This window comes from Balaenoptera acutorostrata, chromosome 10 (assembly GCF_949987535.1).
Source record: "Balaenoptera acutorostrata chromosome 10, mBalAcu1.1, whole genome shotgun sequence".
NCBI lineage: Eukaryota > Metazoa > Chordata > Mammalia > Artiodactyla > Balaenopteridae > Balaenoptera > Balaenoptera acutorostrata.
The window spans coordinates 64,363,776-64,387,525 of NC_080073.1; the positions used below are offsets into that span (position 1 = coordinate 64,363,776).

At 35.2% G+C, this 23,750-nt stretch overlaps 1 protein-coding gene across 1 annotated transcript in view; it reads right to left on the reverse strand.

Annotated features, from left to right (window-relative positions):
• The window catches only part of HCRTR2 (hypocretin receptor 2), a 113,111-nt gene that overhangs the window by 15,268 nt on the left and 74,093 nt on the right, over positions 1-23,750 (reverse strand). Inside the window, exons 2-4 of the mRNA XM_028167648.2 lie at positions 16,410-16,588; positions 8,790-9,033; positions 1,441-1,556 (exon numbers count right to left, since the gene is read on the reverse strand). Of these exons, the coding sequence (XP_028023449.2) occupies positions 1,441-1,556; positions 8,790-9,033; positions 16,410-16,588 (539 nt within the window). The remainder of the gene's footprint in view (positions 1-1,440; positions 1,557-8,789; positions 9,034-16,409; positions 16,589-23,750) is intronic.

Below are 23,750 nucleotides of genomic sequence, written 5' to 3' on the forward strand. Positions count from 1 at the left end.
GTTAAATGGCAGGGTTAGAATTTAAACTCATGCAGTCTGGACCTTGAGTCTGTGTTTTTGACTTCTGTATTATATCAGTTCTGGTCATTCACTCCCACTGGCCAGGTGGAGATTGTTGAGGAAACTATCTCTAGGATGTGGAAAATCACCACTCATGGTTTACAGTGATACACATTTGTTATTTTAGTTACAAAGACTGGAGAACAGAATGCATTTATAAGGTCAGAAAAGAAGTGACTTCTTTACAAAAATAGAGGAAATGAAAACATTTGGAATTATGAGACATATGGGGTTGAAAAACACAACTGTTGCTCATATACAAGAAGTAAAAGATGATCTTGAAAATCGCTTTGAATAACAAGGGTTGAAGAAGACCCAGATTAAGACTCATCCTCAGACAAAAACCAAATAAAAGTTTTATGAAATCCTTTAAATGAGTAAAGTGGCCCAGTAAATTCTTTCAGTTGGATAAAATATGTCAGAGCAAACAGACTAAGGGTGTGGCTTTCCACAAGCCTGATAAGCTCAAAATACTGGCAATAAATTTAGGAAAAAAGAGATACATTTCTAAGAAATGTGGCATTTTAAGATACAATTTACAAGTACAAGAAGTTGAGTTATATTCTTTGTCTGTACCTTTACATGTTCATCAATTTCCTTAGAGTCATCATGATTCAGCTTAAATGTCCCCTGGTCTGAATTAGATCCACCTCCACTAAGTTTTTCTCTGATTCCCTGTGCTTATATTTATTAAGGTGATTTTTGTCCTGGAACTGTTTCCTTCCTCTAGACTATGAATTCACTAATGACACAGACTAGAACATTTAGCTTTTTATCAGACATGCATGCAAAAGAAATATAAATATTTGACGAATGAATAACTGAGTGAATGAATATATTCACTGAGTTAATAAATGAGTGAATGAATACATAGCAAAATTATCTAAGATTTCAGTACAAATTAGCATTATAAACAATTTTTAAAATTCTCAATTCTGCCTGATTCTTCTACTGTTCTGAAAAAAAAAATAAAAATAAGATCTTTAAAGTTGGAGATTTAACCCTATAATAAAAATGTATTACATACATCTCATCAAAAATGTATTACATACATCTTTACTTACAGTCTCAGGAAACTTTAAAGGAATTTTTATTTGTTATTTCTCATAAAAAGTAAAATTTACAATATTATTCCTAGACAAAAATCAAGTCGATTAATCACAGAGGTTTAAAATTTAGTCATTAAGGCAGTTCATAAATAACATTCCCTAAACATCACCCTAAAAAATGCCTAGACATATGTTCATGACTAAGGCCTCATTATTTTAGAAGAACACACAATCCTTTGCTAAGCATATTATATTGGTTCAATTCACTCTTAAATTTTGTTTTTAAGGACATCCTAAAGAAAACACAAGAAAGTTATTTGAAATTACTTACCTGTCGGCACCAGAGTTTACGAAATATTTGCAGATAGGCCAACACCATAAGACACAGTGGTGCCATGTAGGTCACCAGAAAGAAACAGATGTGATACATCTTGGGGTAAATTTCACCTGGAATGAAAGTTAAAATAATAAAATATTATAATTCATAGACTTTTTAAAAGTACATCTGTCAATGTTTTGCCTTCAAAATTACCTTCTATATGATTTTACTCTTATGTTATATACACAAAAGGGAAAAATGATTTATAATATTAACTACTTACATTTAAGTACTAAATGCAAAGTCTTAATGTCATATAATCTACTCAGAGAGGAATAACAATTAGCCATTTCTTAATTTGTGCTACTACAGTCTATCCAGTCAAGTGTTCATTTATCAAAAAGCCTTTTTTACTCTTAATTACATCTGGTTAATCAATAAAAATTAGTTTGGATTGTCCTATACTTGGATTCGCAAGGAGGGACATTACTCAATCAAAACTTAATTGCTAATGCTTTTGTTAAAATGGAAAAAGACAGTAAACTAAGTTGATTCCTCTTCATTTCTCTCTTGAGAGATGAGAAAATATTCCCAATTGTATCTCCAAATATGAATTCGGAAAGGTTTTGGAAAAATAAAACAGCAAACATTTGATAATGATTATTTTTATTGACTACTAGAACATATACAAAATTCCTCTTTAAGTAAGTTGTGCATGTGTGTTAATGCATGTACTTTTAATAAAAATGAGATTTTTAGGGTTCTTTAAAGTTAGATTTCAAACCAATATGGGAATATTCTTTTTTTGATATCCATCTTACTTATCAGGCATAAGCACATATAGGATTGTAGTGATTGCTTATTTGTCATTAATTCTATGTGCACAGGTAATACATATCACAGATTAGGGCATTTATAAGGAGTCAATCAATTGAGTGGCACTGTGGCTTAATATTAATTTTTAATTTTTCTAAAATGTATCCATTACTGACTTTTAAAACACTTTAAGGGATATTTCCCTTTAACTCGTATTTGAATATATCACACTGATCAAGCTACTTTTACTTAAATGTAAAACAAGAAACAATATATCCTAAATGGATACCATGGATATTAAATGTCAATAATTTGATACAATTCTAACTAAATGCTAATAAAACAAAGGTTTTTTTAAAATTCTAAAAATTACGTTACTTACTTTGACTTTGCTATTGGCAATGGGATTGGTTCTACACTATTATGGAAGGATAATGCTGTCACTTTCATGGATTTTATTATTTTTGTTACTTCAGAAAATATGTAGAAGCATGAAGACTCAGTTATGTGATCAAACGTGGTAAGAGCAATTTATACTGAGGATTAACCAATAATAATTATGATGATGACCATAATGACTGATAACAATTATTGAACATTCATTGAATTCTTACTGAATATATTTTAAACATATCAACATATCCTCATATCAATATGTGATACATATTACCTGTGCACATAGAATTAATGATAAATAAGCAATCACTACAATCCTATATGTGCTTATCCCTGATAAGTAAGATGGATATCAAAAAAAGAAAATACCCATATTGGTTTGAAATCTAACCTTAAAGAACCCTAAAAATCTCATTTTTATTAAAAGTACATGCATTAACACACATGCACAACTTAGAGAGGAATTTTGTATATGTTCTAGTAAGTCAACATATCCTCCACAGTACTGATTTCATAATCTTGTCTTCTAGAGTTTAATATTCTTATTTTTACTCCTAAAACTGTCTTCTTTCTCAGACAGATGTTTTTCTCCACTACAATCTTTAGAGCACACAGCAGGGTGTGTGTGCTACCAGGAGGTCTAAGAGAACAATCTGATGTGTCATTATTAGCTTCTCTGGGGCCCAGGTGGCTCACATCTAGCTCATCAGCTTCAGTTTCTAACTTCCTTTCAAGTTTATCCTGTAAAACAAGCCAGTTACATAAAAAGTGATAGAATCCGAGCAGCCTGACTGGAGGAAAAGCAAACAGTTTTTCCCTTTGAAGTGCCACAGCATTCAAAGTGCCATGCAGCGTTTGCGGAGCCAATTTCAAAGGAGCTGGAGAGTGACCTCAGCACTTCCCAGGCACCTGAGTGGCTTTGAACTTCTATTTGTTTTGAAGAAAGTGTCGTATAAGCTTCCCACAAAAAAATATACCTTTAAAGCTTACATACCTGTGAATCCCTGATGTCTGCATCAGACAATTAAATTGAGTGAGTGGAGAAAGGTAGATTTGGTAGGTCATTTATTTTTAAACTGCAGAGATGGATACCATCGCTGTGATAACAGTCTGGAGTTTTAAACAGACGGGAAAGAAAGCTCACTCTGCAACCGGTATATTTATAAATAGTTAGAAAAATATGTAATTGGCTGGTAAATGCATATTATGATAATGAACACCAACACAGAGAAAAATTGATCAAGCGAAATTACACTTGCAGGCTAAGATAGATTGTTTTAATAAAGAGATTATTATAGATAATTTGGGAAACATGATCGTCTTAGATTCCTCATTTCATGCTTAGAGTCTAAGCTAATTGAAAACCCAGAAATGCCATTGAAAGTTTAAATTATATGTGTTGAAAATATCTTTGAAGTTTCTCTGCACTTGATAAGCAATATCTTTAATATATTGTAAGACATTCATATGTCTAGAAAGTAGCTACATGAAATTTGTTCACTTAAGCATTCCCTAAATTAGAAAACAGCATTTTAAAGATTGACAACCGTTAAAATTTTGTGTCTCTACTCAACTGATGAATAGGCATAATCTGAATACATTCTTGGATGTATATCAAACCAACAAATAAGGAGCAAATGTGGATCTTTCTTTAGTCTTTGAAATCAGAGATTAAAGAAAAATGTCATATATTAGATAGATAAAGCTTAACTTCTCTTAGGTGAGTTAAGGTACATTGTAGAGCGAACATGTTAATATAATTATCTAAAAATGACAAACATTTTCTCCTTCATGTTACACCTCTCAAGGATTCAATGGAAAATTAAATTAAATATAATTTTCCAAATATTCAATTTGGACAGTCTTTTCCAAGTTCATGTATCCATAAAAGTTTATCTGAATCTTTAATATATTTTATTATCTTCTCCCTAATAAGTGTTTTCAATAAATGTTCCTATTAATAAACACACATATGTATATACTTTCCAAATCTCATAATAGGCCAGATACCATAACTAGCTTGAATATAAGGAAGGGCTCCACTATTATTATTATTTTTCAGACCACCAAAGAATAATTTGGCAGTACAGTCCAAGACGAGGGAGATTATAAATCCCCGGCATCCAAAACAATGTTTGACAAACAGTACATGCTCATTAAAAGTTGGATGAATTACTGGTAAAACATATCTTGGATTGAGTGGGAAAAGAAAGTTAATTTCTTCCAATAGGATCTATCCTGTGAAACTATGCATTTACAAACCAAGCAATCAAGAAAGTATGGTTATAATTCTGGAAGAATTTTAAACTTTCAGAAGTGTGAATTGATGTGATTGATGCAAACAGTGAACAAACACAAAAACATAATTTAAACATCATTAAAATAAATATTAACACATTTTATTTGTTTTTGAGCGTCAAGTGTGTCTGCCAAGAACTGAACAATTTGTGGTCTTTTTTTGAACAAGCCATAGGCAATGATGAACATAATGAGTTGCAGAAGTAATGTATCCATAAAATATTACATATTTGTGGTCTTATTTCCAGTAAGACGGAGTTCTCAGTTATTTTGCACCATGAGTGAGACAGCATTTGCAAGACTTTTCCAAAAGTTATTTGATAGATATGAATCAAGTGACCACATAGTTTACTGACTCTTTCCACATTGTAGTATTGGTTGTAGGACAATAATGATATTTCTGTCTACTTTTATAACCAAATCATTGATTTAACTTAGGATAAAGGTAAGAAATCAGTTTATGAGTTAATCGCAAATAAAAGATATTTCACAACAAATTTTTTAAAATTGGACTAAATGGACTTTCAAGATGTTTGAACTTTAGAGAGCTAACCCTGTAAAATATAATTTTCTATGGTGATTTTAAGTTGTGACTATCACATATGTGTCCAAGCTTTAAAATTTTAAGTTAAACCTAGGTTTATAAATAGCTTATATTAACAAAGCTTATGCTAATGTAAAAATCATTAAAATAAACTAAATGTCTAATGAGCAGAATAATAAGAACCTGCTTTTAATTTTTCATATTCTTCTTAAAAAAATGAAGTTATGATAATTTCATAGATTTTATTGCTTGATTTTGTGGATGATCAACTCAAGTCAGTATCACTTAGCTTTTAAAATCATTTTAAGTAATTATACGCTAATATAAAATCACTTTCAAATAGCTTTCCTAAATGACTTCTGAAGACTGAATTTAGATTTTTAGGTATTTGACAATAATTTCTTTTTTTTAAGGAAAATATCCCTTCTATAGTTAGGTAATAAAATGTGAGAGGTTGGGATGCCTTTTATATATTTATATCTGTTGCTCAAAGTTAATTAGAAAATGATGCAGCTATTAATCATGATGACTAACGGGATTCCCTAGTTCTGCAATCCTTTTGCTCATGGGAGTTAATGCAGCTTGATCATTCAGGGCAACACTAAAAAAAGGACAAGTTTATAAAATCAGTACACAGACTTATAAATGAAATTAATTACCCAAATACTTTAGAGAAAATACTACTGACACATATTGAATAATAGGTGGGAATTTTAATCTAATTACCATCTCCGTAAACTTAAAGAATCCCAGCTTGTGAGTTGAAAGCTTCTGAAAGCAGCTCTTTTGCCCCTTTCTTGTTTTCCCATTTCTGTTCCCCTCTAACCTTAAAAGAATCTAATTATAGGAATGAGATCACTAGGCAATTGAAACTAACTCCTGACTTATGCTCTCCTGAACACACACGGTGCCTTGCCTAACCTGTGGATTCTTTTCCTAGATTAAAAGAAGTAAGAATGAAGAATTAAATAGTTAAAGAATGACTAGCTCTCTACCCCCAACAGCCCCCTTAGCAATCCTGCAGGCAGCCCACATGGGCAAGATAAAGAAGAGAGAGTCAGCCAGCCTGCACTCAATGGAGAATGATGCAGAATCCAAACTCCTGCCTAGATGATTCACTGAGATTCTTCCCCCTTTTTTCCCTTCAAAAACTGTCAGGGCTGAGCAGAATCTTTGGAGGTGGTCTCAGGACATGAGTCCACCTTCTCCCCAGATTGCCAGCTTTTCTGATTAACACACCTTTCCTTTCTACTGACACTTGCCTCTCGAGTATTGACTTCTGAGTGGCGAGCAGCCGAACCTGGGTTCGGTAACACTTAGATTTAAATGTGCTTGTTTGCTTCATAATATTGAGCAAATAATTTAATTTATGGTTCAGTTTCATCATGATTAACTAAAACATTCAGATCAAGAGATCTTTAGGCTCTTTTCCAAATATAACTCATTGCATAGGAATTAGATAATAATAAGAGATATGTCACATTTGGCCCCCAGCCCACCTTTTCCCAAACACAGTTCTTTAGACTGCATTCCAGAAACTACAAGTTTGGACTCTCTTCCTTTCTTCTTCAAGGGATGGTGTCCATTGTGTGAGTTTTCCTGCTTCCTAGGACACCCTTTTCCCTCTTCCTTGTCTGGAAAAGCCCTGCTCATTTTTTTTTTTTTTTTTTTTTGGGTAGATTATCGTCATTTAATTGGCCAAATTATTAAATTGTACATTGAAAGAGAATCTCACTCATGCTAGTGAATCTCCACATTTTTAAAGTCTTTCTTAAACTGAAAAATAAGTGAGATACTTAAACGTTAAGACATAGTCAAATCAAAAGGCAAAACAAGTTCATTCTGAGAGAACAGAGTTCAAACCCTGAGCAAATGAACTGCCCCGTGAGCTTCCTCCCTGCTTATCTTTAATGCTTTGCTGAAATGTTAGCAGATCCTTATAAACTTTTGTTCACATGGCCAGGACTGAGTCTGTCCTCTCACTTGTGCTCCTAGCACTTTGTGTATAAGTATATTAAAATACTAATCACACTATAAACCTTTATTTATTTGCATTTCAGCCTCGCTATATACCACGTGTTCCCTTGGGCAAAGTCTATTTCTCTTCAGGTTGGCACAATTTCTGGCATATCCTAAGTACTCAAGATGTTGTTTGAACATTAAATAAATGGGACCGAAGACACTTAAGAAATATTTCTATCATTCTGGAACTTTCCACTCATCTTGTTTTTGTCTTCATTGTTAATGGGGAAACGGGAAAAACTGGAGAAGATCCAGAAAGAAATACAGCAAAAGAATTGCAATTGAAAGGAAGGATAAATCTCATTTTTTAAAAGGAGTATTTAATATTTACAGTAATAGATAAAGCAAATTTTGAAATTTTAATTATTATAGGTCTTTGGATAACATATGGAATAATCTCAGTGTCTTTTGAGTTTTATCTTGCTGCGGTGAAAACATATGCCTAATTTTTCAGTTCCTGATTTTCCTCTTTTCAGTGTTCCAATAAAAGAATCAAAGTAGGAATTAACATGAATTCAGAGATTCATATGCTTGAAAATACCAGGTCCATGAACAATCCTTGGCATGCACTCCCTCTGTTGATACATCTTTCCAATAAACAAATGCTTTCCTAATGTTTACAGTTTAAATATGAGCCATTGTAATATACTTACCCAGAAGAGAACAGATTGTTTCCTTTAAATTCCGTGTGATAATTTTGTAACTAGTGCTGAAATGCAGGATTATTTTATTTTCTTTCATGCTTCGCTGTGTCCAGATTTGTGCCATCACCAGGCATTGATAAAGGTGTTTCCACTATTACAGAAAAACCTCAAAGACTGTTGCTGAGAGTTTTGAACCAAAGGAGCATAAGGCCTCCAAACTTGATTGTTTAAATTTAACCACTGAACATATCAGATGGGAAACCAAAAAAAGATTCATAATTTCATAATTAGTGTAATTCTTAAGTCAGAAAATAATTATGCCAGTGATAAAATGTATCAGTTTACTATATTATGAATAGAGAAAACGTGTGTAGCTAATCTGACTCAGAGAACAGCATAGGTCCATGGGCAAGACATCCATGTTCCCAGGCCAGACATGGTTTTAAAATGAAAAATCCAGTTGTATTTGAAGCCCATTAGGGAACCTGACACCTGAGGCAATACTATGTTCTACCATGTTATAAAATAAACGATATTAACCCTTGCCAATAAAATACACGAGGCCAGCTTTACAAGGACTGTGCAAATCAGATTTTCAACTTGCAGCTGTCATATAAATGCAAGGGCCACAATGGACTTACCGCCCCAGTGCTCATCACAGACTGTAAAGAGAGTGGTTTTATTGGCTAAGCCAGGGAGCATGGTGCTGCACTCCATGACGATGGCCTGAGGGATCATTATGATGCAGGACACGATCCAGATGATGACGATGCTGTTCCGGGCCCGCTTGGCTGTGCTCTTAAACATCAAAGGGTGACAGATCGCATACCACCGATCCAAGGCAATGCAGCTCAGTGTGAGAACAGACACAGACACTGACACAGTCTAGAGAAGAAAAGAAGGTAGTACAAGGGAAGCACCGGGTGTTACATGGACCACTCTCAGTACTTTTACCCTATCAGAAACATAGGCACACAGATAACCAGATACAAAGTTGTCAAAAAACATTTCACGCAAGTGCTTTCTATTAAAAAAAGAAAAAACTCTGCCAAAAAATACTAGAAATGTATTAGGAAAAAGAATACCTTTTTTCCATCAAACATAAAAATGTACTATACAAGCCTTGCAATCTTTTTTTATGCTAAATGTTTTAATCTATAATATGGCATTCTTTAAATAATGACAATCATGATTTTGTCTTGAAATTTTTCTATTGATAGGGGAAATCTTATCTTGGAATGAAAAAATAGTAAAATATATATGTTTAGTCTGAACTGGAAAATTCTCTGTCACTTATAGAGAATAATACAATGACATGTATTTCTTTTAAATTATCATATAAGAAACTGATTGAAATTGCATTTAATTAGCATTTTTGAATTATAGGTATCTCATTTCCTATTTTTAAATAATCAAGGTTATTTGTACATTAGTTCATTTCCAACATGTTGCACCCAAAGAAAGGCATGAGTCATGATAAAATATAATTCTCTATATGAATCTCCTTACCATAGTTTGCTCATTGCTGGCATAAGCGACCTGCCTCTAAATTTCAAATAGGTTCACCCAATCCAGATTTCTATATAATAGCACCACAAACAATACTTTAACTTGGAACTTTAAGAAAATAGTAAAGAAACATGTCAAGCATGCTTATCCCCACATGATCAGTTTATGTAATTATATTTAGTGTATTCTATACTAGATGATTGGACCATTGGTTCTGACAAAATCAATTATCTCAAAACTCTCTCTTTAAAAACAAGCCTCTTGCTCTTTTCTGTTATTTTTTTTTACAGATTTCTATTTATTTTCTTCTCAAAATTTATAGTACAATTATTTTGTTTAATTCATTAATTTACTGTTTATCTTCTCTATTGGAACAAAGACCAATGGCAGGAGGGACTGTTGTGTTCACAAAACAGTACCTGATGCAGTGCTTGACGTGCTTAATAAATATTTTTTTTGAATTAAGGAATAGTCATAAGCCTCAATCTAAGGTAATATACATGGCACAGTCATCTTTCTATATTTTTCTGTCCTAGTTGTACTGATCCCATAAAATATGAATGAGCAGGTCTCTCTGCTTCTTACATCAGGACCTTCCTTGTCGATGCACTGACTGTAGGTACAGATGAGTGAGAAGGATCTAAGGGCTAGTCCAGCACAGAAGGAAAGGCTCTGGGTTAAGCATTAGGACCACATATCCATTCTCATCTCCTCCCAGCTAGCTGCACAATATGGGTCCCCTACTTAAGAGCTGTAGGTAAAATGTGGATGGGTTATTGTTTGTTCATTTGGTTTTCTATTAAATGAGTGAAATGATAGGATAAGATGCTTGTCAACTCTGATTCTTTTGATCCTCTTTGGAAAAGGCAGCAGAGTGTGGTTGGAGTCAATTCCACTATCAGGTTTCCTGGGTATGTACCCCACTGCACTTGCTAAATGCGTGATCTTGGGTAAGTTACTTAACCTTTCTATGCCTCAGTTTTCTCATCTGTGTGAGAATGCATGATAATCGTAGCTGTCCATGGAATTGTAGGAACTGTCAGTTGAGATGTGAAACACCTAGCCCAGGGCTGGTATAGAAATGCTGTGTAAGTGTTTGTTATTCCTTATTATGATTATGACATGATGATGGTCATTATACTATTAGTATTATTTTCTATTCCTGAGCTTGGAGTTCTAGCTTTTAATAGGAACAGACTGCTTTTTGGTGAAGTGCAGTCATAGAAATTACAAATAAAGGTGTAAACTATGCTAAATTCTTGGAGATTAATTTCATTTTAGGTGTAATCCTAAAGGGATGAACTCTACCAGAGAAGGCTTGGTTGATGGAACCTGGAAATTCCTTGGTGCTGCCTCAGAGAGCATTCACACCTCCTTCTCAAATGTCCCCTTCTCCTCCATTCCTTCCCTGAGAATGTGTCAAGCACCCAGGGCCCTTCCATACCCTTGACAACCTGGGAATAGGACAGTGGTCGTCTAGCTCTGCACAGTTGACCTTTCATAGTTGCTGAGCCAGGGCTATATTTATGCTCTCTAGCAATTAGAAATGTAAAATGCTCATCAAGACCTAGTGTTTTACTTTTCATGAATTCTAATCAACATGGGTGAATGGGATAGAAGTAGTGTGGTTCAAATTCTGAAGTCATTTCTATTAATTCTCTCTACTGTTAGATAGTAATAATCAATTCAAAACAGTGCACTTGAGAGATGGCTGTCCAGTGCCAACAGTGAACCAGGGTGCTGTGCCTTCTCATGAGAGAACATGCTGGTTCAGTTAATCTAGCAGTAGAATCCATTGCATGGACCCTTGACCATCAGTGATTTAATAGTTACTGTTTGAGTACTACATTTGCTGGTGTATAATATACTCTAGTATACAATTATCATCCAATTTACATGATTTTCTTGAAGGGGATATATAATTGCACCTTATCATAAGTGATTATAAATGAGAGTTTTGTTGTTGCTTTTCACTCGTAGGAGTGCACTTCCAGGTGCCTTTTTCATTGAGATTTTGATATTAGCTCAAGTCAACTTGATAATAAATCATTTGAGAAATGAATGTAGTGAGAATCATGAACATTGTGAGTGAAGTGAGATGATGTGAACTTTCTTTTGCTGTCGGTGCTTTATCTTGCACCCATCCTATGAGTACCCTGTGTTCAGAGCAACGTGGGAAGCTTTCTTTGGTAGAGGACTCAGTTTCACACTAACATATAGATGTGACAAAAGGGACTCAGAGATCCATGACAAGTAGAAATGGAAATTTTGCCAAATCACAAGTTTGGATGACAGGCATTAATGGATTGGAAGGTGGAGAAGTGTGACAAAGAGTGAGGGAGTCTGTCCCATCACCCAACACCCAAAACTCAGTTGGCTTTGGTTCTGCTTTTCCTGGCATTTCCTATGCAGAACTTCTTCTGCAGTTACAAAAAAAAGTCACTCTGAAAAAGCAGTCAACTCCGCCTGTACGTGTGAGAAGAAAAGTGAAGTATTTTATATTTTTTCTAGAAATTCATGATAATTATTCAGCAAATAGCCCAATAAATGTTAATGGTAGTGGACCTATGGAGTGATTAAAGATATAAAAGGGACATTTTAATTATTTAACTAAGTTTTATTATATTTGTGAGATTTTTAAGATTGATGAGAGTTTGCTGAAATCTTACAGCATACCACTCATAAATCTAAAAGTTGCACTGAATTGTATTTAGAAGAAAAAGAACATATAAATAATAGGAAATTAGTAAATGTCCAAAGAATCTTAAATGCAACCAAATAACCTTAAAATTTGGCTGGGTGTTTTGCATATGTTTTTAAATACTCAGTAGGACATAAATATCATATGAGGGACCATTGGTTTCAGAACATCACAATTAAGGGGAAAAAAAACTACTCAAATGATTGGCTTATTGCACATTGGCCCTATTCCTTCTATTTGGGAAAATTCTATGGAAAATGGACAATAAATATTGAGAGAATTTGGAGATGTGAGTTATACCAGTGCCTCAATATTTTTGTGCATTTACAACTTTCCATCAAGAAGTAATGTTGAATGAGGTAATGAATGGGTCAGATCTTGTGGTTATCAATAGTTTTGTCCTTGATCTATGGAGAAGAGGATCAACTGTTGATCCTCTGTTGTTTAGTCCAGTTGACTAAACTGGACACTTTATAGAGAAGCAGATAGAAGCTATCAAGAGATGAAGATGTTCTTTCAACTGTAAGACTTGTTAAGTTGTGCTGCTGGAAAGAGTACTGTCATAATGAACATTAAGAGAGACCCATGTCCTGCATCACTCATAGTTGCATATTGCTTTCAATCTGTCCTTGCATCCACATAAGACAATCTGGAATACCTAGTCTATAAGAAGGTATTGCTGTGCATTAGAGCAGGGCTGCACCTATTACAGGATGATGCATCCCTCTCCATCACCCCACTCTCCATCAGGGAAACTTCTGGTTTGCAGAGAGAACAACTCAGTCAACAAAAGATTCTGGGCAACTTAAGCCATCTTAAAACTTAAGAAGATCCCCCAAATTTCCCCCTGGGTGGTTACTGGAACCAAGAGAAATTTAAAAAAAGCTTTCTGGAAACACCACAGAAATGGTGACATATTAGAATTCTCTGCTATTTATGATTTTCCCAGTGTCTCCACATAAACATCATAAGACCCATTGCTTACTGATTTTTTTCTATGGTGATATTTTTCTCTGTTGCTCAATGTACTCTTTCTCTCAAAAAAATTTGCAATAGTTTATTTTTGTAACCCACTCATGATTTTCAGCCAACTGACAAAACTAACCTTGCAGTTAAACTTAATGCTTGCAACGAGGCTTATAACTTTCATGGCATTTCCCACTTAGTAGTCTATCAGTGAGGTCTGACCTAAAAATTTATTATTTCTGTTTATAATGAGTCATTGAAGAACTATTGAGATAAAGATCTCTTTGTAACATTTCAGATCCAAAAGCCTAATTTATATAATTTCTAATAATGAGCTATTTGTGGTCTCTCTCAACTTTTGTTTTTCCTAAGACTTTAGTTTTGGAGTACTTTTAAGACCACAGCAAAACTGAGGAGAAGGTACAAAGATTTCCCTATACCCCCTGTTCTCACATAGCCTCCCGCATGTTCAACATCCCCCACCATAGTGGTACATTTGATATAACTGGTGAACTTATATTGGCACACCATAATCAGTACACTCTTGATGTTGTACATTTGGACAAATGTATAAGGACATGTATCCAACATTATAATATCCTACGTTATACTGCCTTAAAAATCCTCTGTGCTCTGCCTGTTCATCCCTTCCAACGCCTGACAACCACTCATAATTTTTACTATCTCCATAGTTTTGTCTTCTTTCCTAATGTCATATTATTGGAATTATGCAGTACATAGCCTTCTCAGATTGGCTTCTTTCACTTAGTAATAAGTATTTAATGTTCCCCCATGTCTTTTTATTGCTTGATAACTCATTTCTTTTAATCACTGAATAATATTCTATTATTGGGTTGTACCCCAGTTTGTTTACCCATTCATCTACTGAAGGACATCTTGGTTACTTCCAAGTTTTAGTAATGATAGATAAAGCTGCTGTAAACATTTGCATGCAAGTTGTTGTGTGGATGTAAATTTTCAGGAATGCAATTGCTGGATCATATGTTGGGACTATGTTTAATTTTGTAAAAAACAAAAATCAGTCTTCCAAAGTGGCTGTAACATTTTGCAGCATTCCTACTAGCAATGAATGAGTGTTCCTGTTGCTCCACACCCTTGCCAGCTTTTGGTATTATCAGTGTTCCATAGTTTGGCCATTCTAATAGGTGTGCAGTGATATCTCATTATTTTAATTTGCATTTTGCTTATGATATGTGATGAGGGACATCTTTTCATATGTTTCTTTGTTACTTGTATATCTTCTTTGGTGAGTTGTCTGTTAAGGTCTTTGGCCCATATTTTAATTGGGTTGTTTGCTTCCATACTGTTTAGTTTTAACAGCTCTCTGTATATTTTAGATAAAATTCCTTATCATCATGTCTTTTGCAAATATTTTCTCCCAGTCTGTGCCTTGCCTTCGCATTCTCTTTACATTGACTTTTGCAGAGCAGAAGTTTTTAATTTTAATGAATTCAGCTTATCAGTGATTTATTTGAAGCATCAGGCTTTTGGTGTTATATATAAAAAGTCATCAAAACACCCCAGGTCATCTAGGTTTCCTTCTATGGTATCTTCTGGGAGTTTCATAGTTTTGCATTTTACATTTAGGTCTATGATCCATTCTGAGTCCATTTTTCTGAAGAGTGTAAGGTCTGTATCTAGATTCAATTGTTCTAACTGCCCCAACTTGTCATTATCAGGAACATATTGTCATTTCCTCCAAATATTATGAAACCAACTGGGAGCCTGGATGGAATAAATACCGAGGGGTGGAGGGTGGTCAAGGGAACCAGTAGGGAGTGGCCACCATTTCACTCACTATCCAATTGCTAAAGGAAATCTGTGTCTTTTAAAACTGTGGCTCTGGACACCAGCTTGGGAAAATTTTTAAAGATTTTAGAGCTATCAGAATATCAATCATAAAATTATTTTCTGGAAGTGTTCGTTCTTAATTTCTTATAGAGAAACTAGTTATAGCAAAGCTGTTTTCAGAAATGAACAATAAAACATCTAATTCTGATGACCATGACTGATGTTTACTGAGAACATACTATGTTTTTTTTTTTTTAAGGATATTTATTTTACTTTTTTTTTTTTTAAAGGAATTCCTTTATTTTTATTTTTTATTTATTTATTTATTTTTGGCTGTGTTGGGTCTTCGTTTCTGTGTGAAGGCTTTCTCTAGTTGCGGCATGCGGGGGCCACTCTTCATCGCGGTGCGCGGGCCTCTCACCGTCGCGGCCTCTCTTGTTGCGGAGCACAGGCTCCAGACGCGCAGGCTCAGTAGTTGTGGCTCACGGGCCTAGTTGCTCCGCGGCATGTGGGATCTCCCCAGACCAGGGCTCGAACCCGTGTCCCCTGCACCGGCAGGCAGACCCTCAACCACTGCGCCACCAGGGAAGCCCCATACTATGTTTTTATAAGGTCATCATCTTCCAGAGAGTAATCCCTATGCCAAGTGGTTCATATAAATTATCTAAGTAAACTAATCCAACCACCATAGGAGATAGCTATAATTAAAATTTTTAATCTTTTAAAATAAGTGAATCTCAAAGAGCTTACGTATTTAGCTCAATAGCATACAATCAGTGAATGGCAGAATAAAGATTCCAAAGATTCTCTACCAGATTCCTGGTAGTTTAATTCAAAACCTGCACTAAAACATGTTCCCTGTACTGCTTTGATCATATAGCTCTTGATTTCTCAGTAGTAAATGAGACTACTTATAAAAACAGACAGTCCTCAATTACTTGGACTGGGAAAGGCTGAATCATTAATTTGTTCAAGTTCCTTATTTTATAATGAGAAAATTAGAGACCAAAAAGGTAAAAGGTTTGTGCAGGATTTATTGATGACTTGAGAATTCTGACACTTTATTTTTACCCAGAACTTACCTTGTTTACCTGGTATTACTTTCCTTAAGTCTCTGGTATTATTTTCCTTAAGTTTACCAGTTCCTTAAGCAAGTATATTTCTCTCTTAGCTCACTAGGTAATTTACCAAGGGGCCATGACTATAATTGAAAATGACTATACTTTTTCAGTAGTTTCTGAGTTTGGACCCCAAAAGTGTGAATAACAATTACCTGTAAATAAGGAATCACTTTACAGAGGGATTGTCCAAAGAACCAGGTCTCAGTGATGTCCACTACTAAAGTGGCTGGAAGGCAGGTGATGGTCACAAGCACATCAGCCAGAGAAAGGTTGACGATGAAGTAATTGGTCACTGTCCTCATGTGGTGGTTCTTCCACACGGCCACACAAACTAATTTGGAAAGAAAAAGGAATAGTAACTGTTATGGACTGAATGTTTGTGCTCCCCAGAAATTCATATGTTAAGATCCTGACCCCGCCCTAAAGAAGATGTGGTACATATATACAATGGAATATTACTCAGCCATAAAAAATACTGAAATAATGCCATTTCCAACAACATGGATGCAACTAGAGATTATCAAATTAAGTGAAGTAAGTCAGAAAGAGAAAGACAAATACCAAATGATATCAGTTATATGTGGAATCTAAAATATGACACAAATGAAGCTATCTACAAAACAGAAACAGACTCATAGACATAGAGAACAGACTTGTGGTTACCAAAGCGGGTGACATGGGAAGGAATGGACTGGGAGTTTGGGGTTAGCAGATGCAAAGTATTATATATAGAATGGATAAACAACAAGATCCTACTGTATAGCACAGGGAACTATATTCAATATCCTGTAATAAACCATAACAGAAAATAATATAAAAAGAGAATGTATATATATATGTATAACTTAATCATTTTGTTGTATTACAGTAATTAACACAACATTGTAAATCAATTATACCTCAATAAAATAGAAAGATCCTCACCCCCAATGTGATGGTATTAGGAGGTGAGCCTTTGGGAAATGATTTGGTCATGAGAGTGGAGCCCTCATGTCCTTATAAAAGGAACTCCACAGAGATCTTTTGCCCCTTCCACCATGTGATGATACAGCAAAAAAGCTGCTGTTTATGAACCAGGAAATGGACTCTGATCACTGAATCTGCCACAGTCATGATCTTGGACTTCTCAGGCTCCAGAACTGTGAGAAAAAAACTTCTGTTTTGTATTAGCCACTCAGTTCCTGGTACTCGGTTACAGCAGGCTGGACAGACTAAGACAGTAACTAAACAAAGAAAATAACTATTGATGAGGGAACACCATCAAGCTAATTGGTACCCCTGCAAATCCACAAATAAATATTGCCAAGGGAGATAATTTAAGGCTGTCCTGTGTTTTCACCAAAAGGGTCAATATGTGTGAATGCTGAATATATGCTTAAAATCAGTTCATTTACTTTGCAAGACATTTTTCAATGGATCATAAGGCTGTGTTTATTTTTACTTGATTTTGAATTTCATTTTCCAGGAGTTAAAGAACAATCTTTGATTTATCCTTCTACTCCTTCAGTGGTCAGCAAATACTCAAGAAATATTTACTGAGTTGAGATGAATTAGGAGTTCACTAGCTTTCAATGAACTGCAATGTTTGCCTCATCCATGACGTTGACCCCTACCTGCTCCCAAACTCTGCCTTTGGGACGTTTAAGTGATGAAGAGGCTAAAAGACAAAGTCAACAAAAAAAGTCCTTACTATTGCCTTATACTGAAGTGGATGGCTCATATCCTTAGGTCGTTTAACTTCAATGACAATCCCAAGGGAATTTATCATTACCAATGTTTTATACATTATGATGTCAGTGAGACACAGGAGCTTGTTGAGGACAAATGGCTCATAAAACACAGAACCACAGTTACAACTGGCTTATCCACCAAGTGAAGAGCTGGTCTTTCCACCACACTGGCTACCTTCTTTTGTGAAAATGAAGGAGTTATAAAAAAAGCACATATAAATTCTAGAAACTCAATCTCTCTCCTTTCTATTACTCTTGATGGCCTCTAAACATCAACTCAGATGAAACATACTTTCTCAGCCAAGCCTTCCTCCTTTTCCTTCAGTGTATCCCCCTGTGTAAAAGTTGTGCTATCTCATTCATCTTCTCTTTATGGAAAAAACACATAGTTCTTTGATTCTCTGTCCTCCCTCTGATGTATCCAAAGGTTACATAATCACTGGTTCCAGAATTATATAGGTGTAAGCACTGCTACCTACATCTATTGATGGGTTTGCTTCACTGAAAGGAACTGTGAATTTACCTGGGGTATCATTACCCTGTCAGAGCTGTCACTTATGCACCGAAATGATGCAGTGATTAGTAACCTTATGCAGTGAAGATATAAAAGCACATTTGTTAAATTTAAGTCACTGAGTGAGGATTCCTTTTTGACAGTTATGTACCAGTTTATTATGATTTTCATATGCTGAAAAATGCTTTTACTAGTTCCTGAATCTGAAATTACCCTCAGTCATGAACAGATGCCAATTTAATGAAATACCTGAATTTCTGAGGATTTAATTGTGAAAACTTTGCATCTTCCTTTAACTCCAGCACACAAGTACCAAAAACTCAAGTGAGCTTTATTAGGGTAAATCATAGTCTTTATTATCTGAAAATGCTGCTGCTGAATCATTTATTTCTCAGAAACGCTTGAAACGCTCACACACACACACACACACAAACGCATCTTAGCAGTCGACTAACACATTATCACGGCTTGTTATGAGAAAATTGACAAAAAATATCACACTTCTGATACTTGGTCAATAAATGGTCCAAATGGTGCAATTTGGGATCTAGAAAAGAAAACAAGACTTAAAAAATGCAGTCCATTCTAGTTTGACTCCCAATTCTCCCTATTTTGGAGGTGAGGAACAGCAGTGATGGGAGGATAGTGTTAATGAATGATGTCTAAGCAATGCGAGAACAAGTAGGTTCTCAACCAAAACTTCTATAGTATTTACTACGTGCCATGTCCTGTTCTAAGCAACTTAAATTATTAATCTTCATAATAACACTATGAAATGATTACTGCTAATATCCCTGTCTAACATGTGGAAAACTGAGGCTCGGGTGGTTATGGAACCTACCTAAGGATGAATAGCTGGTAAATGCCGAGCTTAGATTTAATCTTATAAACTATGCATGCCATTCTATTATATACCAGCATCTATCGTTGAAGCAGAAGGTGGAAGGCAGCTGCCAGCCTTTCTTTGGCAGGACTTTAACATACATTCATAAAATTCTGGAATTGGAGATCATTCAGTCTAACTTGATGCATAAATCAACTCTGCAGTATTCCTGATTCATTCTACTTGCATATTTTTAATAGTAGGGAATTTACGACTTGCTTAAGCCCTCGACTACATTTTGTGCTGACTTTACCTACCAGCAAGTTCTTGTTCATGTTGAGTTGATATCTGTTTCCCTTTCAGTTCCATTCATGGGTTCTTTATTCTTTCCTGGAACCCAAGGAATAAACCTTATCTATTTTTTTCTGCATTGTACCTGTATTAGTTCCCCAGGGCTGCTTTAACAGAGTACCATAGGTTGGGTGTTTTAAAGCAAAATAAACTTATTGTCCCACAGTTCTGGAGACCAGAAGTCCAAAATCAACGTGTCAGGAGGGCCAAGCTGCCTCTGAAACCTGTAGAGAAATCCTTCCTTGCCTCTCTCGCAGCTTCTGGTGGTTTGCTGGCTATCGTGGCCTTCCCTAGGGTGCAGCTCTGTAACTCCAGTCTCTCTCTCCATCATCATATGGTGTTCTCCTGCCTCTCTGTATTCACATGGCATCTTCTTATAAGGACACCAGTCATATTAGATTAGTGGCCCACTCTACTCCAGTATGACTCATTTTAACTCAAATAATCATATCTGCAATGACCTTATTTCCAAATAAGGTCACATTCTGATATTCGGGAGATTAGCACTTTCACATATTTTTGGGGAGACACAATTCAACTCATAATAGTCTGTACTTTGGCCCCTAAAAATTTGTGTTCTTCCCACATGCAAAATACAATTCACTCCATCTCAACGGTCCCCAAATTCTTAACCCATTTCAGCATCAACTCTAAATCCCAAATCTCACCTAATATTATCTAAGTCAAGAATGGGTGAGATTTGGGGTATAGACTTTCCCAGGGCAAAACTCCTCTCCATTTATGAACCAGTGAAACCTAGAAAACAAGTTATCTACTTCCAAAATGCCATCATGGGATAAGGATAGGGTGATATTCCCATTCTAAAATGGAGAAATCGGAAGAAAAAGCGGGTCACCAGTCTAAAGCAAGTTTTCAAGTCAGCAGGGCAAAGTTCATTAAATTTTAAGGCTTAAGAATAATTCTCTGTGGCTTGATGTTCTGTTCTTCTAGCTCAACCTATAACAGTAGCCATTCAGATATTTAAAGACCACAGCTATTACCATTCCCCAAGCCTCTGCTTACCGAGGCTAAATATCTCCAGAACCTTCATGTGCAATGCACGGTTTCGCATCTCACATCACCCTGATCCCTTTATTCTGAGCATACTACAGATGATCAGTGATGGCTCTAAATGAGCTATCTGCAACTGCACACGTTTCCAGCTATAGTCTAACCAGGACAGAAAAGAACAGGGTGACTGCTTTCATTAATATTTCTCTATTAAGACAGCCTGAGATCTTGTTAGCTTTCTTAATAACCAAGTCACACTTTTTTGGATCATACATGTATACAATTACTAGAAATTGGTTCCCTCGTGTAGATGTTTCTTTACGTCTAAATCTTAGGGAGAAAAAAAGAGAGGGAAAAATTAATATTCTAAAAAACATTATTGGGATAATGGGAGAAGTTTGAATTTGGACTTTATGTTAAGTAATATTACTGTGCCATTTACAATATCTTAAGTATGGTGTTTACATTATGTACATTCAAAATACTAAAGATTATGACTATGCCTGTTCCCCAAGACTTTGTTTCTCTGGGTTAAACATTGGCAGACCCTTCCTACATAATAGCAGGATTACCTCTCTCATGACCCTGGTCTCTTTATTGTGAAAATGCTGCAGATTACCAGCAGATATCTCTGAGCTAGCTATCCAGAACTGAGCACACATCTTCAGGTGCATATCTCCTCAGTTTGGGTTGAATAAATATCCATTAGTTTATTCATTTCCCCATTCAAAATATTAAAGATATAAGGGAAACAAACTTCTCCTGGTAGCATATCAAATTTATGCAGTTATATTCATCATCTTTTCTTATATTCTCTTCCTGGACTTTATATCTCCCTGAAATATAACATTCTTCCTTTTTCTCCCTGATACCTTATGTTTAAAATCCCTCAGATATCTCTTACCTCTATAATTGTCTTTCTATTCCTTTTGCAAATACCTGGTCAGATTGTGGTAATAATTAGCTAGGATGTTGCAATTACCTCCTAATAGTTGGTCCTGCTCCGTGCCTCTCTTTACTCCTATCCATTTTATCCAGTGATACCATTCATTCCAGTTATATTAACTCTTTCATTTCAACAGGAGTCTCTCCTTTTCTTCAGAATTAAGTACAAAATCCTCAGGTGGCCACCCAGTTCTCGTTGAACTTTCTCTCTATGTCTTGCAATGCTGCCCATAAAATACTCAGAGCTGCAGGATAAGTTTGATATCTCACTTTATAGCAAACATTCCATGCCAGGCGATTGCTAATGCCATTCCTCCTTTTGGAAATGGCCACACTCCATTTCAATCCTCTTTTCAACTAATTAAATCCTACCCCCCCCAAAACAAACAAACAACCAAAAAAGCAAAAAACAAACCAATCAAACAAAAAAATTGGTTTCATGAAATTTCTCTTAATTAGCCTAACTCAACATGACTTCTTTCTTTTTTAAAACCATATTACACCATAAAAAAGAATGAAATAATGCCATTTGCAGCAACATAGATGGACCTAGAGATTATCATACTATGTGAAGTAAGTCAAAGACAAATATCATATTATATCACTTATATATGGAATCTAATACAAAATGATATAAATGAACTTATTTTAAAAAACAGAAACAGACTCACAGACTTAGAGAATGAACTAATGGTTACCAGCAGGGAAGGGTGACAGGGAGGGATAGATTGGGATTAATACATACACACTACTATATATAAAATAGTTAAACAACAAGACCTCTGTATAGCACAGGGAACTCTACTCAATATTCCGTAATAAGCTACACACACACACACGTATATATAACTGATTCACTTTGCTGTACACCTGAAACTAACATGACATTTTAAATCAACTATACTCCAATAAAATTTTTTTTAAAAGGAAAAAAAAGTTTAAAACGGGAAAAAAAAACATATTACATGTACCTTTCCTTGTCATGAATCACATTCTAAAATTATTATGGACTATTATGGGTATTTGTATTTTTTTTCTTATTTTCCTACTGGTTCAAAGGCTTTTTTTCATTTTGAGATGGGCTTTTCCTTTCTCTTACTCTTCTTGGTTTTGAAAGCTTTTCTCCCAACACAAACACTGCCTAAAACTTACTTTGCAATAAATAAATATTCATAACATTGATTTGTTCATCCACTTGTAGCATGTTGGTGCCTTTGGTATTATACATTTACCCATGAGGTTCTTTAAAAGAAGAGAAAAAACCCAGAGGCTGAATGGAGCATTTATTTTCCTCATTCTTTTTGAGTAAGGCCTGACATTTGACAGAGAACTTGGCTGCCTGCCAGTTATTTTCTTGGCTCTCAATTCCCCATATACTGCCTTCTGATGAGCCTTGGCAGGATGTGAGACATGAACTTGGTACTATTTTTGAAATCGGTTCTCTGAATTATCATGATCCACCAATGTTAAAGTTAGTTTGTGGTTAGTCTGCACTTACAAGTCTGCCTGCATTAATCAGGAACAAGTGAGGAATGGTTGTGCACATGGGGGTGAAAGGTGATGCCAGAAGGCAGGGATGCAGATTGAATGAAAATCCACCTTGAACACAGATTTTTTGAAAAAAAAAGACTTCTGAGATACAGAGGTGCCAAGAAGATAAAAGTCCATTTAGTCCTTCCTCTTTCACCCCTCATTTGGTTCATCATCTCTTCATCTGTAAGAATCTGATGATGTATAGCTCCCATCTTTGCTCTGCAGGACCGACAGATGGAACCCGACTCCAGCTGTATGACAGCATCTGTAGTCTGTGATGCAGAGAGGGATTTAAAACATAATATAGAGATACAGTCTTTAAAAATAACCTGTTATTGGATGTGCCAAAGATTAAACTGACTTTCAAATAAGAAAATAAAATATTGGTACAATAAAACCCTTTGCAACTTCAATCTGTACTTATGATAAACTGGCTTTTGTTTTAGTATCTAACACACTGCATATGGACAAAGTGAATTTCTCTCTCAAATCAATCCTTGCACTTGGAAAAATTTAAACTAAGATGATATCCTGTTAATCTGTTGATGAGATTGCATCTTTTATTAAACATACACTTAGGTCTTAA